General features: G+C 41.1%; 1 protein-coding gene across 1 annotated transcript in view; it reads left to right on the top strand.

Annotated features, from left to right (window-relative positions):
- The window catches only part of NPC1 (NPC intracellular cholesterol transporter 1), a 51,225-nt gene that overhangs the window by 16,441 nt on the left and 16,064 nt on the right, over positions 1–18,720 (top strand). Inside the window, exons 4-11 of the mRNA XM_057504092.1 lie at positions 2,104–2,279; positions 5,149–5,316; positions 5,839–6,088; positions 7,822–7,895; positions 8,483–8,853; positions 9,979–10,205; positions 12,644–12,744; positions 15,920–16,022. Of these exons, the coding sequence (XP_057360075.1) occupies positions 2,104–2,279; positions 5,149–5,316; positions 5,839–6,088; positions 7,822–7,895; positions 8,483–8,853; positions 9,979–10,205; positions 12,644–12,744; positions 15,920–16,022 (1,470 nt within the window). The remainder of the gene's footprint in view (positions 1–2,103; positions 2,280–5,148; positions 5,317–5,838; positions 6,089–7,821; positions 7,896–8,482; positions 8,854–9,978; positions 10,206–12,643; positions 12,745–15,919; positions 16,023–18,720) is intronic.

Genomic DNA, 18,720 nt, shown 5'->3' with positions numbered 1-18,720 from the left:
TGTCTTTAAATTAAAAATTGCAGAATTCAGAGAAGCATTTTTCTCTCTTTGAAATTATACCTGGACAACAAGAAGTACTTGCTGGAGTTCAGCTCCAGCGGGGGGGTGTGAAGCCCAAAAGGATGAGACGGAGTCGGCGTGTGGAGAGACAGGACACAGAGTCAGATGGAGGTGGTCTCTCGACAAAGTGTCGATGACAGCTTTATTTATACCATTTTGCACAAGGATATGATTATTTTTTATTTTTCTGATGATTAATTAGTATAGGCAGTTGGTTAATAAGTATAGGCAAGCTTTTTTCTTTCTTTAACTTTCTAATCTATTCATGGTTGGTCAAGAGTTAAACAGGTGATTGTTTTTCTGTTCCTTGACCAAAACTTTTCCTGTCAACATGTACTCTATTGTATTTTACGTTTCTATGCAATGCAGTTTCTAAGAAGTGCATGTGACCATAGGAGCGTGCAGTATGTAACAGTGACTATGGAGTCTATCAGCTCAGGGTGAAGTACAGGTCACTTAGTGCCACAGTTAGCTAGGATTCTTTCCCACAAAAATATTCTTAGAGGCTTTAATAAATTTATAATCAATCTAAAATCATAAACTCATATCTTCACTTTATACCCCTTTATAGGGCACAGTAGGCAGCAAACTAAATTTCTCCTTCTTATCTACATTTCTTTCTTCTGTGTGGATACCAAAATCTCCCTTACATATGCTACACAGGTTTCTATGACTCCACTACTGCAGAGACTAAACAAGTTCTTACATGGTGAACAATGCAAGAGCATTCATATCATAGAAACTGTTTCTGTTTTAACTACAAACTTTAAACTGTAAACAAGTCAAATATGATGTATGATTATTCATTTGATTTTTATACTTTATATGTGAATCTAATAAAATGTTAATGTAGTAGGTAAATGCAAGATATAGATAGAAAGCATGATTTAGAACTGTAAGAAGGCAGGTGTAGATGATCAAATTTGTGCCTACAGACCAGGTCTTAATCCAAGCTCAACAAGAGCAACAAAACATCCACAGGTGTAGAAGATTTCTCTCAAAACTGGGGGGGTGAGGTTCTAAGCCTCACCTCTGTTGGCCCCCTTTTTCTCACCTGATGGCCCCCCTGCGACTGTGCCTGTCTTAGGTTGTTCCTCCCTTGAGGAATCTTACCCGTCTCTGGCTAACCAGCCATCTTACGGGGCCATACAGGGAGATGTAAAGCTGGTAAATGAGAGAGAAGTAATATTCTTTGAAAAGGTTAGTTTTTCACTTCTTTGCAGATTTATGCTTCATGGCTTCTATGCCCAGCACTTGTTTTTGAGGTATCTTTACTTCCTGGAATATGGTACTTGTTAATTTCACATATGAGGCACAAATTCTAGTAAAGGGCTGTGATTAGGAAAGAAGAAAAACAAACTATAGAAGTAGTAAAGGGAAGAAAACATGAGATGATTAATTAAGTGTCAACAGGGTTATTCTATTCAATATTTTCTCATGACTCTATATCTATAAAACTTTCAATCACTAGTTTCACTAGCATTGTAAACAAGGGGGGCATTCTAGGTGGAAATGGGGTGGTCAATGTTTCACTAACTAACAGCAGGTTTCGGTACTTTATGCTACGATCGCCATTTGGCCCCTGCATGTTCTATTCTTCAGGAGCACTGTCCTGAAAAGCTTTTGGGAAGTTTATGTTCTCATCTTTTCCGTGCTGCTTAGCAAAGGTTAGCTTAGTCTTTGGCAACAATGCAAGTAAAAACAAAGCTAATAGTATAATGGAAAATAACAAAATCAAAGTGGGTAATAGAGGGAGCCAGCTGCAAAGGCCCCTGATTTGTGGGGGTCTTCCTCCAGCCTGAACTTTGCTACACAGCTTGAGTAGCATGGCTCCCGGCAAGTAGTAATTAGGGCACTTTTTTTAGAGAAGTGTCTTCATTTAACATGAGGCTGTAGGTTTAGAACTGCCAGGTTTAATATGTCCTTGTAATTCATTTGTCACCTTGCAATAAATGTTAAATATTCTTTGTCTATTTTAAATCATCTTTTTGTTTGCCCTATTATCTTTGAGATCATAGAAAATATAATTTGCTCTTCCTTTAGATGTCCGTCCTGTTTTTATAACCTAATGAACCTGTTTTGTGAGCTGACATGTAGCCCTCAACAAAGTCAGTTTCTGAATGTTACAGCAACTGAAGATTATGTTGATCCTGTTACAAACCAGACGAAAACAAATGTGAAAGAATTACAGTACTATGTTGGAGAGAGTTTTGCCAATGGTAAGAAATCTTCTAATTACTCTTCTTTCACAATTGGTATCAGGACAGTGAATCAAGTTGTTCGTTTTTGTTGTCCTGTCAGCTGTGTGTAAAAATGACAACTTTTAGTTCCACTAGCATCATTTGGGAGTTGTTGAGCTATGGTCTATAAAACAATCTCCTTAAAGTATTTGCTTTAACTCCTTTCTAACTCCTTTCTAAGTTCCCACATGGAAATTTTTAGCATGTGCAAGTTTACTTCTGTAAAAATGATTGTAACTTTGGTTGCAGTCAACAAGAATTGTTTAACTTCATTACTGCAGAATTGAGGAGAGGAGTTGGGGGGTAAAACTAGTTGGCAGAAGAGAGGAGATTGTGACTAAGAAGGAACAGGTCACCTTTAGGGGAAAGTGAGCAGCAACTAGCAACTAGAATCCCAGCAACTAGGAGTCATAGAACAGTCTGGAAAAGACCATATGTTTGTTGAAAATGACTGAAATCAAAGAATTCTAACACTAGGGAAAAATAGTGAACAGATTAGAAACAGAACCAATTGGACCTATTAGTGAAAAGCAGTCATTTAAATGGACTAAGAGATAAACAGCAGATTATAGCTAAATAAAGAATATACCCAAGAACAACCTATAAATGAAAAGAATAAGAATTTGGCAAAGTTGTTGACTATGACAGCAATATCCAAATTTAATTGTAATGATTTAAGAATGTAAAAAAGAAAATAGAAAAAGTTCCCAATCACCAGAGCAACAAAAAATAAGTTTTTGTTACTAGTAATAAAGCTTCCAAAAGGTGTGACATAAAAGACAGCCTGTCTGAATGGACAGAAATATTCTGTTAGAAACAGAACCATGCATGTGCAAAGTATGTAACAGTTAACACTTATGTTGTTACAATTCATTACAGGAAAGGATGGGCTAGTTAATAAATGGAGTGAGAAAATTGATTATTTTTAAATTTTTGCATATCATATTAAAAAATAGATTAAAAATCCTAACATTGGAAATTTTCAGAAGTAAACATAGATACTGTCTTTAGGACTTTAAGGGTTTTCTAGGCAAGAGAGGAAAAACAGAAACCGTAAATGAGAAGATTTGTAAATACGATGACTATATAGAGCATTCAGGGAAATGCAGATTCAAACTTCCACACATCAGATTGGCGCAAATTAAAAAAGTGTTCAATTCTAAGATTTGGTGAGGATGTGGAGCAATAGGGAGGTTTAATATACTTAACTGCCGGTGACCATAAGTTGGTGGGAGCGTTTGAAAACCATTTGGAAAGCAATTTTGCAATAACTGGTAGAGTTGAAAAAATATACCCTCATCCCAGAAATTCCACTCACAAATGGCTGCCTCAGAGAAACTCTAAACTCTAAACAGAGAGAACCTTGTAAGATTGTTCACTTAGTACTTTTGTGATTGTGAAAAATTGGAAACATCCAGAGAATGAGAAGACAAGCACAAACAGGAAGAAAATATTTGCAGAAGACATCTTATGTAGGATTGATTACTCCAAATGTATGAGGAACTCTTAAAACACAGCAATAAGAAAACAACCCAACTGAAAAATGTACAAAAGACCCTGAATACTTTCTTAAAAAAGCATGGATGGCAAACAAGCATATGAAAAAATGCTTAATATCATATGTCATTAGGGAATTCCAATTAAACTGACACTCCACACCCATTAGAATGGCCCAAACCGAGAACACTGACACCACCCAACGCTGGTGAGAATGGAGGGCATCAGGAACCCCCATCTGTTGCTGATGGGAATGCCAAGTGCTGAGGCCACTTTGGAAGATGTTCTGGCAGTTTCTTACAAAACTAAACATACTTGAGTTTCTTCTTTAAAGGTGATGAAAATGTTCTAAAATTGTGGTGATGGTTGCATATACCTGTGAATAGGCTAAAATTCATTAAACTGTAACATTAACATTAAATAATATGGTATGTAAATTTTATCTTAATAAGCTGTTTAGAAAAAAAAAAGTAAATACATTCCTAAATAGAACTTAGGAAAACTATAAAACTCCCAAGACAGGTATCTTAAAAGCAAGTGGAAAAAAAGATATAAATCACTTTAGAAGAATAGCACTTGGGGATTTTCTTAACAGCAATCATAGAGACCAGAAGGCAATGGAATAATTACATTTCTAAAGAAAACTATCACTTCAGCTATACTGTCTTTCAAAAGTGAAGCAAAGCACAATGAATTTATAAAGTATCTCCTTAAAGCTGGGGGAAGTTTCTGATAAGCAGGAACTGGCATATAACTAGTAATATAGGACCTGTTCCTACTGCTGTCTTAGGTGCAAAATGTCACTGGCATTATCTCTGTTTAGTGTGATATATTTTTGAAGGATAAAAAAAAACAAAAAAGAAAGTAGTTAGGTTCATTCGCACATGACCTCTGCTTTAACACTGGTGTGTTCTCCTGTAAATTCCTTAGTCCTCTAACTGTAATTTCTGGCTGCCGAAGTTTTCTGGAACCAACTTCACTGACTTTGTGGGCACTGCGATTCTCAGCTTCTCCTCCTTCAGCCTTAGTGCAGCTCTTTCTGCAGTGGGAGGAATACTTCTCCAGGCTGTTGTAAGCAATGCAGGAGGAGGACTTAAGCCTTTCCTGTCTGCTTATTACATCTGATTTACTTGGAATCTGGCCTGGGATATTACTTGCTGGGGGATAAGCCAGTTTCAGGGGTGATTTTCATTCCTGCCCTTAGCGTTTACTGCTCTGCATTTCAGCCCCGTGGCTCCTGATTGCAGAGCAGATGGATTTCAGAGTTCATCTCGGAGCCACTTTGGTAAGATCCCGCCAGGGGAATTAAAGGAGCATGGCATTTCAGTCTTTTCCCTTATTCTTCTGCTAGCCATGTACAATGCCTGCCGGGATGTGGAAGCCCCCTCAAGTAACGTTAGAGCCCTGGGACTCCTGTGTGGGAAGGACGCCGACGCCTGCAATGCCACCAACTGGATTGAGTACATGTTCAACAAGGACAACGGCCAGGCCCCTTTCACCATCACACCCATTTTTTCAGGTGGGGTTAAAGCCTCCCAAGTTTGGATCCATAATCTGTGATAGGAAAATAAATTCAGGTGACTAGTTCCTGGATTTTGCCTCCACTGAGAGAGGTAACTAGAGCATTTATCCCACCCCTGGTTAACTGAAAGAGTGAGATGATTTTTGTTCTGTTTTGTTTTATAAAAAGACTGAAAAGTGTTAAAGAGGCCTTTTCAGGAGCTCTGCACTCCTTTTCAGGAGCTCTACACTCATATTAGACTAGCTCCTCAGTGGAGATAAGGCACAGTTGAGGGCTTCCCCTGGGAATGTGGTGTACTCAGGTCTCAAGAACAAACCCTTTGCCCAGAGTTATTTGAGGTAACTTAAAACTTTACAGGACTAACCAGCAAAATCATTTGATTAGTCAGAAACATCTAGTCTTTTACTCTTCTGGTGGTGTCATATAGATTTCAATATGCTTATCATTGGGCTTAAGTATAATTTAATGCAAACTAATTTTTTTAATTGAGATATTCATTCAACATAATCCTCCCTGCAGATTTTTCAGTCCATGGGATGGAACCCATGAACAATGCCACCAAGGGCTGTGACAAATCTGTGGACGAGGTCACGGGGCCATGCAGCTGCCAGGACTGCTCGGTGGTTTGTGGCCCCAAGCCACAGCCCCCGGTCCCTTCTGTCCCCTGGAGAATCCTGGGCCTGGACGCCATGTATGTCATCATGTGGATCACCTACATGTCATTTTTGTTAGTGTTTTTTGGGGCATTTTTTGCCATGTGGTGCTACAGGTAAGCTTTGTACAGGTAAGGAAATTTGCCCATTTCCTCCAGGGCAAGAAGCCAAATTATTAGAAGCATTTCTAACTTTCACTTGGCATGCCTTCATTAATTAGACCAGGAAACAAACAGCTGCATTAATGCCACTCCATGAATTACTTTTGTCCTCCAACTAGTGAACATTCAAAGGCCTGTTGAGACATTTGAACATTTGAGGTTGGTTTTACTGATTTATTCAAAATGATGAGTGATTTAAAGCACCATGCAATGCATTAACCACCCATCCTTCCAACAAAAAGTCTTAGAAGCCAAATCTGATTCAATTCTAATTATGAATGCAGTCCTATAGTCCTTTTAGAGAAATGCATCTTAATTTAGAATTGTATGTTTTTTAACTTTTTATTTTGAAATAATTTTAGTCTTACCAAAAGGTGCAAAAATAGCAGAGCTTATACATAACCTTTACCAACTTCCCTGAATATTACAACCTACATCCCCCATAGAATACAATTATCAAAACCACGAAAGTAACATTGGTAAAATATTAGCTAAACCACGGCTTTGATTCAGATTTCCCCAGTTTTTCCTCTGCTGCTGTCTTTCTGTTGTGGGATCCCATATCACATTCACTTTCCGTGCTCTACATTTCTGCTTTAATCTGCAACAGTTCCTGTCTTTCTGTTTCTTCTGTGGCCTTGACACTCGGGATGAGTACTGACTAGTTATTTTGCAGAATATCCCTCTATTTGGCTTTCTCTGATACTGTCTCATTATTACATTGAGGCTGCGTGATTTTGACAAGAGTATCACAGAAATGATGTCCTTCTCAGTGTGTCATGTCAGGGCTGCATGATCTCAGTGTCTCTACCAGTGATGTGCTGACCTTGATCAGGTAGGGTGGTGTCTGCTGGGTTTCTCCACTGTGAAGTTACTGTGTCTCCCTTTGGGGTTGATAAAGATCCCAGGGGAGACACATTAAGGCTGTGCCCATATCTTATTTCTCACGCAGTCACCCGCTGGTTTTAACATCCATCCGTGGGGCTTGTTCTCAGCAGTTACTACTGATGTTTGCCTGATAGTGACCATGTTTCCCTCGTTCCTTCTGCGTTGACTAATTGCACTTTCTCTTTACAGATATCCCTCTCTCCTACTTACTTATTTATTCAATTATATTTACCTCATGGAATTTTTTAAATTCTTGAGGGCTCTATCCAATACTGTAATTTATTTTGTTGCTCAAATTTTTCTGGTTTCAACCATGGGAGTACCTTTTGGTTGATTCCTGTGTTTTTTCTAACATGCCCCACCTTCCTCAAGCCCGTTCTTATTTTCTGGAATCACAAGATGTTCCAGGCTCATCTTGTATTTTCCCTGCCCCAGCCCTGTCATCAACCTCTTCTGCAGGGATCCCTGGCTCCTTTTATTAAAGAACGGTGTTTAGAAACCAGGTGTGCTCATTGCTACAGCAATATAGTGTTTACTCTGCTTTTAAAGGACCTGAAAGTTTTAAATGTAAATGAGGGCTACAAGGTGAAATTAGCCTTTATTTGTTCTAATGCCTTCTTAAATGTTCTCCTGAGATTGGTGGGCAGAGGGACCCAGAGTAAAGGAACTTACGGGAAAGAAGACAATAGGGAGGAGAGCAGGATGAGGAAGGAAGCCTTTAATGGGGGAATGCGGCTGTGAGAAGAACGCCTCATGCTGTAGAAGTTCACTGACAGTACTTACATGCTTTTATTTTTCAGAAAACAGTATTTTGTCTCTGAGTACACCTCCATTGGTGGCAGTATAGCTTTCTCTGTAAATGCCGGTGACAAAGGTAAGTATGTTTGTCTGAACTAAGGGTTAGGATTTTGCTGGCATGCGAGCGTTCATTTCCTCGGCACACATTTATGCCCCTGTTCTGGGAGAGGTTCTTTGCTTGTGTCAAGGACACAGCTGTGATCAAGACAGGTCCTTGCCTTTGTGGCATTTACTATCTAGTCAGGGTGGCAGATCAGAACCAAGTAAGTAACAATAGCAAGACAGTAATTAGGGGCTGGGGTGAGCTGCAGAGGTGCTGTGTCACTGGGGTGAGGGCAGAAGTAGCAGAAAAGGTTGCTGGGAACTGCTTTGGGCAGAGTGCTTGGAGAACTTTGCCTTTCAGAGGCTTGCCATGTGAGCATTGTTCCTCTGGGGGGTAGGGATGGCGGCCCTCAGTGGCAGGCAGGAAGGGCGGCTACCTGAGCAGACAGGTAGCTGATGGCCTGGGGAGACCCTGTGCAGGCCCTCGGTGGGGGCGCGGTCCCACCGCATGCTGGGGCGCAGTTCCACTGTGTGCTGGGGTCGCTAACGCTTTCCCTGTTCGGCTTTCAGGAGCGGCTTGGCTCTTAACCTCCACCCTCCCTTCCTCTCCTGCTCTTCCAGGGGAGGCATCCTGCTGTGACCCGGTTAGTGCAGCATTTGAGGGCTGTCTCAGGGGGCTCTTCACACACTGGGGCTCTTTCTGCGTCCGAAACCCTGGCTGCATCATTTTCTTCTCCCTGGCCTTCATTGCTGTGTGTTCCTCGGGCCTGGTGTTCGTCCAGGTCACGACCAACCCCGTTGACCTCTGGTCAGCCCCCAGCAGCCAGGCACGCCTGGAAAAAGAGTACTTTGACACACACTTTGGGCCTTTCTTCCGCACGGAGCAGCTTATCATCCAGGCCCCCCACACCAACACGCACACTTACCAGCCCTACCCCTCAGGATCTGACGTGCCCTTTGGACCTCCGCTGGACATAGAGATTTTACACCAGGTAATCTGCTTTGTGCAGAAATCAATCCCGGGGAACCTAGGGGATTGTTGGCTTTTACTTTACTGAGAAGTTCTCCTTTGGATTTGGGGCTGCATGTAGTGGTGTATCTTGAAACTCTTCATGGTGAAAGTAAAGGTGCTTTTCATTTACTTCCAAGAAAGCAAATGTTAGGCATTTACCTAATGAAAACTTCACTCTAGACTGTTTTTCTATTTATAGTAGGTCTTGCTTCTTTGTTGAACTTGGGATGAACATTTCTCCATGGAAGCAGAATATAATTTAATTCACCTTGGGAATTTATGAATTTTTTCTCTTGGTAATTGTAAAGTAATATGCCAGGATCCAGATGAATAAAGCCTTTTATGCTGTCCTGGATCATTGCTGCTGTACCTTCAGGGATGAGTTTATCCTTGCCTGGATGTGGGCTCCCAGCCTGCATCTGGTGAGAGGTGCATTTGGAATGAGGTCCCTCCCGTTCTCTTACAAAGGCCTTTAAGCCTTCTCGTTATCTTATCACACTTGCCATGGAGAACTGTATCTGTGAATAAACTGCATACCACTTATTTTAATGAACGATTGCATAATTGCATGGCTTTTCCTTTAAACACTGTTATCGCCTATAGAAAGTCTGATACCTTGAAAAACATCAATATGGTCCCAAGACTTCCAACAGAATTTTTTCTCCAGCCATGACTGTCTGTTGCTTTTTCCAGCTTGTTGCAACAGATGCACAATGTAATCATAGTACAGAGCAAGGCATTAGGTAGTGTATTGTTGGTCATTTGCCCCAGAGTCCCCTCTGTGATCCTGTGGGCACTGCTGCGGAAGGGTGGGAGGGGAGCTGTTCATGTGTCCTGCACTGAGATCTTTCTGTCCTGGTAATGGTGTCACCCCCCTGTCTCTCTGCATGCTTCTAAGCAGGGTCTCCATGACAGTTTGCTGTCCCTAAGAGTCAGCCTTCATGCCATCAGGTATTTTACCATGGTGTGCCTTCATCCTCTCCCGTGTCTTAGGAAGAATTTTCCCCGAATACCCTTTATTTCTGACCCTTGAGGGCAATAATGATTAGTCAAAAGCAGAAAGAAATCTTGGGTTTCTGAACTTATTTTTAAAATCTTCTTTCAGGTCCTTGACTTGCAAATAGCCATCGAAAACATTACTGCATCTTACAACAATGAGACTGTGACCCTTCAAGATATCTGCTTGGCCCCTCTCTCACCATATAACCAGAACTGCACCATTATGAGCGTGTTAAATTACTTTCAAAATAGCCATTCCATGCTAGACCACAAAATTGGAGACGACTTCTTTGTGTATGCGGATTATCACACGCACCTTCTGTACTGTGTACGGTACGTGGCAGGAGACCATTGTTCATTCATCCCACCAATATTTGAGCGCCTGCTGTTTGCTACAAGCTGTTGTAGGAACTAGAGGCTCGGCAGTCAGTGAACAGAACAGGACCCTGCCCTGTGCAGCTCATATTCTAGTAGAGGGAAACATGAACTATAGACACATGCGGTAATGCCAGGTAGAAATGAGCGCTGTGGAGAAGATAAAGCCGGGCAAGGAGAGAGAGTGCAGTGGGGATGACTGCAAAGGGGAGGGAAAATAGGTAGCCTCTGATTATTAGAGGGAACAGTGTTCCAAGTAGACAAGCAGCAAGTACAAAGGCCCTGAGGTAGGAGCGTTTTTGTGTAATTGGGGAACATCAGGTACCACTCCTCCTGTAACTTATGTCTGGATTGACGACAGAGTTGGATCATCCACACCACCCACTAAGTTTTTTTGAGGTAGTTTCATAGTACAAAAATAGAAACCTATGGTGCTTTTTCTTTCAAGTATACATTTATACCATGGTACTGAATTGTTTCTCTGAGTGCAGCATCTGCCGGCAGTCGCAGGGTTTATGCGCAATGTAGACTGGACATTACTGGAGCTGCTCCCTCTTGGAGGCACGCCTGGCTGGGGGGATGCGTTTCTGTTTCAGTTGGTCACAGAGAAGCTGTGTGTGGTGGTCTGTGCGATCCTTAGGCTTGTCCCTGGAGCAGGAAGAATGGCTTGTGCTAGCTGGGCCTGCCCCTCAGGCTGACCTGGCCTCAGACAGTTGTTCAGCCAGACAACCACCATGTCTGTTTCACCATCACGGGGACAGAGAAACAATTCCTTGTCACCTTCACATGTGCTGGTCAGCTCACCACATCTCAAGAGCCAAGCCTCTGACTTTGGTCCAGTTTGGTGACCTTAAAGTCTGTCTATTTTTGTTACTAGAAAATAATTAGGTAGTTGGACTGGGTTTATTACTGTGTTTCAAGGAGGTCACCTCTAAGGACAGGTGCTCCACACATGAAACTGAGTGCATGCCCACATGCCTTCACTCAGTGCTCTCTGCGAGGCAGATGGTCCCTGGGACCCATGGGCATTTAAGAATAAAAATGTTTAATAATATATAATTTTTATATTTAAAGAAAACTCTTTTTACAAAATAAAGTCAACAAAATGTTGGCGGTAGGGCAGATGCATGAGGCTTGTGCTTCAGCCATGGGACCCTGGTTCCAGCAGGTGTGGAAACACAGCCTTCAGCAGCTCCCCTCCCTCAAGGCAGGGATTTGTGTTTGGCATATGGTTGATGCCTGTGTCTCCAGCTCTTGCCTCATCTCCCTGCCAGCTTCCCTTGGGGCTCCCCCCTGGAGTCCTGCATGAACAGCAAACCCAGCCCGCCCGGCCCCAAGCACAGACCTCCTTGCATGCAGCCATTGTATCATGCCTGGGCATCTGCACCTGCCCGTTACACCTGAGGCCACATCCCTCCCCGCCCTCATCTTACGCATGGGACCTCTGTGGGCTCTAACCTCCAGCTGAATTCTGGTGGCAGAGTCCCACATGTGAGATGACAAGACTCAGCTTCTAGCAGCAGCCCTGCTGCCTGTTTGCTTCAGCAAGTGGCCTGATCCCCAGGGCCTGATCCCATCAGTCCTGGGCTCTGAAGGCGGTCGTTCGAGTCATATGCAAGAACCTCATGTGTGTCCAGTAGAGCTCTGGCTTCTGACCTCGTTCCCTCTCTGCTGACACTGCCTGTCTTCACTACTGCTCATCCCTGCCTGGGCCATGACGCAAAGCTCCCAGCTCATCTCTCCTCTTCCCCTTTTTTTCCTGCTTTGGACCTTCTTCCACTTTGTAACCTAAACTATCTTTTGCAAAACAGCTCATGACATCCCTTTCCCCTAAATCTTGAATTGATCCCCAGTGCCTACAGGGTAAAAATCCAAACTACTTAACCTGGCACCCAGTCCTTTTGTTCACTGCTTGTCCCTCACCCTTTCCAGCCTCATCCCCTCCCTTGGAAATCCCCCCACTTCATGGGCATATCCCGCGCTTTCCCAGCACAGGACTCGGTCCTTCCTCAGGCTGCCACCCTCTTGCTGTCTTCTCCCCATGCACCTGTTTTCTCTCTTCTCTTCCCATTTCCTCCCTCCCAGCTGAATTCTCCCTCAGCCTTACAGATCTGGTCCTGTACAGGTCTTTTTTTGGTGACAGTTCCCTGCATACTAGTTGCTCCCTCCTCTGCACCAGGTGCTGTGTGCTGTCAGCCACATCGTGCTAAGCTGACCTGCCTCTTGCTCAGTGATGAAGAGTTCCCAAGGGCAGGTGCTGACCTGCATCATGCACCTAAGAAACCTGTGCCTAGAATGTAATCAGCCTCATTAACTGCTTGCTGAGTAAACATTTCAGTCTCTGTGACATCTTGAGGCATGTTCTAATTGGGGGATGTTTTCTAAACTTCTTGAAGGGCTCCTGCCTCTCTGAATGATACAAGTTTGCTCCACGATCCTTGTCTGGGTACGTTTGGTGGACCAGTGTTCCCATGGCTTGTGTTAGGTGGCTATGATGGTAAGTAAGAGAAGATTTTACTTTTCCTTTTTGATAAATTAGTCGTGGGTTCTGTCATTAATAATCAAGTGGTGATTACAAAGATTTCATAAATTGAGCAGTCTTACTAATGCCATCTCTCTTTTTTTTCTGCATTTATTTATTTAACCTTTTTTTTGTATCATTAATATACAATTACATGAGCAACATTGTGATTACTAGATTCCTCCCATTAAGTCCCCTCCACCTATCCCATTACAGTCACTCTCCATCAGTGTAGTAAGATGCTATGGAGTCACTACTTCTCTGTGCTATACTGTCTTACCCGTGCTCCCCCCTCCACGTTATGTGTGCTAATTATAATGCCCCTTATTCCCCTTATCCCTCCCTTCCCACCCATCCTCCCCAGTCCCTTTTCCTTTGGTAACTGTTAGTCCATTCTTAGGTTCTGTGAGTCTGCTGCTGTTTTGATTAACTCCCTGTCTCTTAAATCCCAAATATAATACCTGCTTTGGCTTTGGCTTTGGGTTTTGTTGCAGATTTGAAAGAAGTAGATGTTGTTAGCCTTCTTAACATCTGCGTCGGTGTGTTTTCCTATATGTATATATATATAACAATATTATACACAGCAGTAATAGTAGTTTAGCTCCATTCGGGTTCCCAGACCTGATTCCAGTGTGTGTAAGTATGTGGGAGGACGTCTTCCACACATAACACCAAGCAATTCTGGAACACCAGTAAGGTGTCAGAGAACTCAACTCAATTCTGATGCTATCTGCCTGGAGATGGCACCAGATTCCCCATGTTAAGGGCTCTGACCTACAGGACCGCCCTCCACCCCCAACTCCAGATGTCTGCAAGCCCCAGGCAGTTACTTGTGCTTCTGACCTACCGGCTACAGATTGGAGGTGCCCACGACCTCCCTCTTGGGTTCAATTAATTTGCTAGAGCATCTCACAGAACTCAGGAAAAACATTATGTTTAATAAAGGACACTGTAAAGGATACAGGTTAACAGCCAGATGAAGACATACACAGGGCAAGTTCCTAGATAAAGGAGCTTCTGTCCTTGTGTTGCTCAGGGCCTGGCTCCTTGGCACGTGGAGCTGTTTTGGTTCCCCAAGCACAGACGCTCTCAAACTGAGAAGCAGGATCCAAAAGAGCAATAAGCTTTTCTCAGAGTTTTTTGTGAGGGCTTCATTGCACAGTTATGATTGATTAAATTATTGGCCATTGGCTGATTCAAGTATCTAGCCCCCGCCCTTGGGTGGGGGTCCAAAAGTCTCATTAACGTGACAGAACACCCATTTAACCTTTAAGAATCTGCAGTGTCTTTAAGAACTGTGGATGAAGACCAAGTACACCTGGGAAAGATATATTCAGTCATACGAATATATGTATTTCTTATGACCCATTATACTGCAAGATCACACTATGGGACGCTATCAAAAGCTAAGGACATTTCCCCAGAATGTCTGTTGTGCACAGCCACATAACTTGTTCAGTTTCAAGGAATTCATGGATTTCTTGAAGCTTACCAGTAGATACCCTAGGGTGTCCACAGACCTCAGATTAAGAACATCTGTAAGGGGAAGAGATAATATGCAAGACATGGGGAGAACAAAGTTGGTGGGCACTTTTCTCCTAAACCTGTTGGTTAAGAATTGATACACTTCCAAAGTGGGGAGAGCAGTGAGCTTGCTCTGGGCTCTTCTGTAGTGCCTCCGAACCGGCTGTACTAGATGCAGTGGGGTCATGATTCATGGGACAGCTTTGACGGCTTCAGCTCAACAGGTTTTCTCCCCAGTGAAGAGGCCAAATAGATGTTCCTGTCTTTGCCCAGTAGGGAGGGAAAAGTTGTGATCTATGTCTAAATTTTACTCTGCCTCATAAAATGCCGTTTCTAACTGGTGGGGGAATTTGGTATCACCAACTGGCTAGCCACAGCCATCAAAATTACATTTGATCTCTCTTATTTTTTCCACTAAAATAAATTTCATATGTATGAAAGACTGAAATTTAAGAAATGAAGTGAGTAAAGAGCTAGAAGAAAATATAGGAGGAATTTTTAAAATTATGTTAAAATGGAGAAAACATTGCTAAGCAAGACACAAAACCAAAAAGCCACAAAAGAAAACTGATGAATTTGACTACAAAGAATTTTTAATTCTTGTGTGTAGAACAAAGTTTAAAAAACAGAAAGAGGCAACAAAGTGGAGGAAAAAATGTACATAACAGACAGCATTTCCTTAATATTACAAAGGGCTCTTGTGAAAAAAAAATGTCAACAATGCAAAAGAAAAGTGGGTGAAGCCATATGAAAGTTAGCAAAAGAAGAAATACAAATGGCTTTAATTATATGGGAAACAGCTCAACCTCCAGGAAGGCTGGGGTTTTTTTCTCTTTTGTTCACTGATATATCTGTAGTACCCCAAATTAATTTCCTGGCACAAAGTAGGTCTCAGTAAACATTTTGCTGAAAAAAGGAATGAAAAATAGGATAGCCTTTTTGGAGGGAAGTTTGGGAGAATTTATCAAAATTAGAAATGCACATACTTCTTGATTCAGTGATTATACTTGTAAGAATTGATTCTACAAATATGTATTTTTCACACAAAATTTGTATCAAATTATTTGCATTTTGTTTATAATAAAAATTGCAAAAAAATGCATCAGTTGCAGATTGGTTAAATTACACTAGAAAATATTATGCAGCAAAAAAAGAATAAGGAAGCTCTATGTCCTAAAATGCAGCAGTAACCAAGATACATATTAAAAATGTAATGTGCAAAACAGTATGTCACTGTTGATGTAAGAAGAAAAGGTGGAAAATATATTTACATACACATGGAGTTTGTCTGGAAAGATTAGTCACAGCCACAGTAGGGGGAAGCTAAAGAACAGGGACTTGGGAAAGAGCAATACTGTTCTGAATACCTTTCTGCTCTGCTTGAAATGTTTACCATGCATGAGCCATGTGGAATTAAAAAGAAAATGTCACTCTTCCTGAACAACTGCTTACATCTGTTGGAGAATCCTTTCTCTTCATTAACTGAACTTCATAAACACTATTTCAGTACATACCTGTCTTGTCCTTAGAGAAGTCACTAACCTTATTATATTGTGATTATCCCCTCGTACTTATCTAAGTTCCTGCACACTTGTAACCTTTCTGATGTCACATTTTTCCTTTCTAGATCAAAACTACAATAACGCCACAGCCCTTGTGATTACCTTCCCTGTCAATAATTACTATAACGACACAGAGAAGCTCCTGAGGGCCCAGGCCTGGGAAAGAGAGTGAGTTACTAATGGGGTCTAAACAACCTGTCCTGTGTGGGAAGATGGATGCTAACAGAAAGCACTTAAATTTCATTTGGCTAAATTAATCAACATCAGGTCTCAATTGTGTCATTTTTTTCACTTGGTACTAGCAATGCTAAGAAAAAGTCTCTAAATAAATTTGCGTATAAACATTGTTCGAACAGGTACCCATTCGCAAAACTACAAAAGTACATGTACAGAAATGATCCTTGTATGAAACCAGCCAAATGTACCTTAGTAAGGAACAGGACAGTAGAAAATTATGCAGTCATTATACATAGGTAAATGGCTCAAGATATATTAAACAAAGTTTGCAATATGTCCATGCCTAGAAAAAAATACCAAGCAAAGGACCCAGGAAATGATGAATTGTGTTTGTAGCCTTTAGAGAAGGGGACGAGAGGACTGAGCAGGGCAGGGGACTGACTCTTCGTTTGATACCCTTCAGTACTTTTTAAAAAAACAACAACATATATTAGGATATAATTCATATACCATATATCTTACCCATTTAAAATGTACAATTCAATAGCTTCTAATATATTCACAGATGTAGGCAACCATCACCACAGCCAATTCTAGAACATTTTCTTGATCCCAAAGAGAAACTGCATATCCTTTAGCTGTCACCCCCATCCTCTCATCCTTCCACCTCCCAGCCCTACACAATCACTAGGGCACTCCGACTCCATAAAGTCTTATATGAATGGAGTCATGTATTCTCAACAATGTTTTCAAGGTTCATCCAAGCTGTAGCATGTATCAGTACCTCTTTCCTTTTAGTGGCTGAATAATGTTCCATTCTGTGTATCTACCACATTTTGTTTATCCCTTCATTGGTTGATAGACATTTGAATTGTTTCTACATTTTGGCTGTTGTGAATAATGGCACTATAGACATTCATGTACAAGTTTTTCTGTGAAATTATGAATTCATTTCTCTTGGGTATATATACCTAGGAGTAAAATTGCTGGGTCAGATGGTAACTCTCTGAGGAACTGCCACACTGTTCTCCAAAGTGGCTGCACCATTTCACATTCCCACCAACAGTGTATGAAGGTTCCAGTTTCTCCATTTTCTTACCAACATTCATTATTGATCTGATTTTTTTTTTGAAGTATAGTTGCTATACAGTATTTTCTGGGTTTCAAGTATACAACGTAGTGATTCAACAGTTATCTACATTATTAAATGCTCACCCCAACTAGTTATTGTCAACATAGAAAGATGTTACAGAACTATTGACTATATTCTCTATGCTGTACTTTAATCCCCATGACTAATTTATATGATTGAGATTTTGTGCCTCTTTATCCCCATTACCTATTTCACCTACCCCATGGTAACCACCAGTAACTTCTTAGTGTCTATGAGTCTACTGCTGTTTTGTTCATTTTGTTTTGTTTTGTTTTTAGTGAAAAACAAGTGAAATCATACAAGTGAAGCCATATGGTATTTGTCTTTTTCTTCCTGGCTTATTTCACTCAGCATAATACCCTCAAGGTCCATCCACGTTGTCAAAAATGGCAGGATTTCTTTTTTATGGCTGAATAATATTCCATTGTATATATGTACCGCATCTATTCATCTATAAATGGACACTTTGCTTGCTTCTATATCTTGGCCATTGTAAATAATGCAACAGTGAACATAGGGGTCCATATATCTCTTTGAATCAAAGATTGTTTTCTTCTGGTAAATACCTAGAAGTGGAGTTACTGGGTCATATGGTTTTCTATTTTTATTTTTTTTGAGGACCCTCCATACTGCTTTCCACAGCGGCTGCACCAATTGACATTCCCACCAACAGTGTAGGAGGATTCCTATTTCTTCACATCCTCACCAGCACTTGTTATATCTTGTCTTTTGGATAGTGGTCATTCTAACTTGCATGAGGTGATAGGTCATTATAGTTTTGATTTGCATTTCCCTGATGATTATGTGATGTGGAGCATCTTTTCATGTGCCTGTTGGCCATCTGTATTCTTTGGAAAAATATCTATTCAGGTACTCTTCCCATTTTTTAATTGTGTTATTTTGGGGGTTTTTTTTGGTGTTGAGTCATTTTGAGTTCTTTATATATTTTGGATGTTAACCCCTTATCAGATAAGTCATTTACAAATATATTCTCTGACACTGTAAGATGCTTTTTTGTTTTGTTGATGGTGTCCTTTGCTATACAGAAGCTTTTTAGTTTGATGTAGTCCCACTTGTTTGTTTTTACTTTTGTTTACCTTACCTGGGGAGACATCCAGAAAAAAATTACTCATGCTGACATTCAAGAGATTTTTGTCTATGTTTTCTTCCAGAAATGTATGGTTTCATGTCTTATATTTAAGTCTTTAATCCATTTCAAGTTTATTTTTGTACATGGCCTTAAACAGTAATCCAATTTCATTCTCTTGCATGTAGCTGTCCAGTTTGCCCAACACCATTTATTGAAGAGGCTGTCTTTTCCTCACTGTATATTCATGGCTCCTTTATCATATATTAATTGACCATATATGCATGGATTTATATCTGAGCTCTCAGTTCTGTTCCATTGATCTATGGGCCTGTTCTTATGCCTGTGCCATACTGTTTTGATTATTGTACCCTTTGTAGTATAGCTTGAAGTCAGGGAGCCTAATACCCCAGCTTTGTTAATCTTTCTCAAGATTGCTTTGGCTATTT

Source organism: Manis pentadactyla, chromosome 6 (assembly GCF_030020395.1).
Source record: "Manis pentadactyla isolate mManPen7 chromosome 6, mManPen7.hap1, whole genome shotgun sequence".
NCBI lineage: Eukaryota > Metazoa > Chordata > Mammalia > Pholidota > Manidae > Manis > Manis pentadactyla.
Note: the sequence above shows the minus strand (reverse complement) of the source record. Positions and strands in the feature narration are given on the sequence as shown.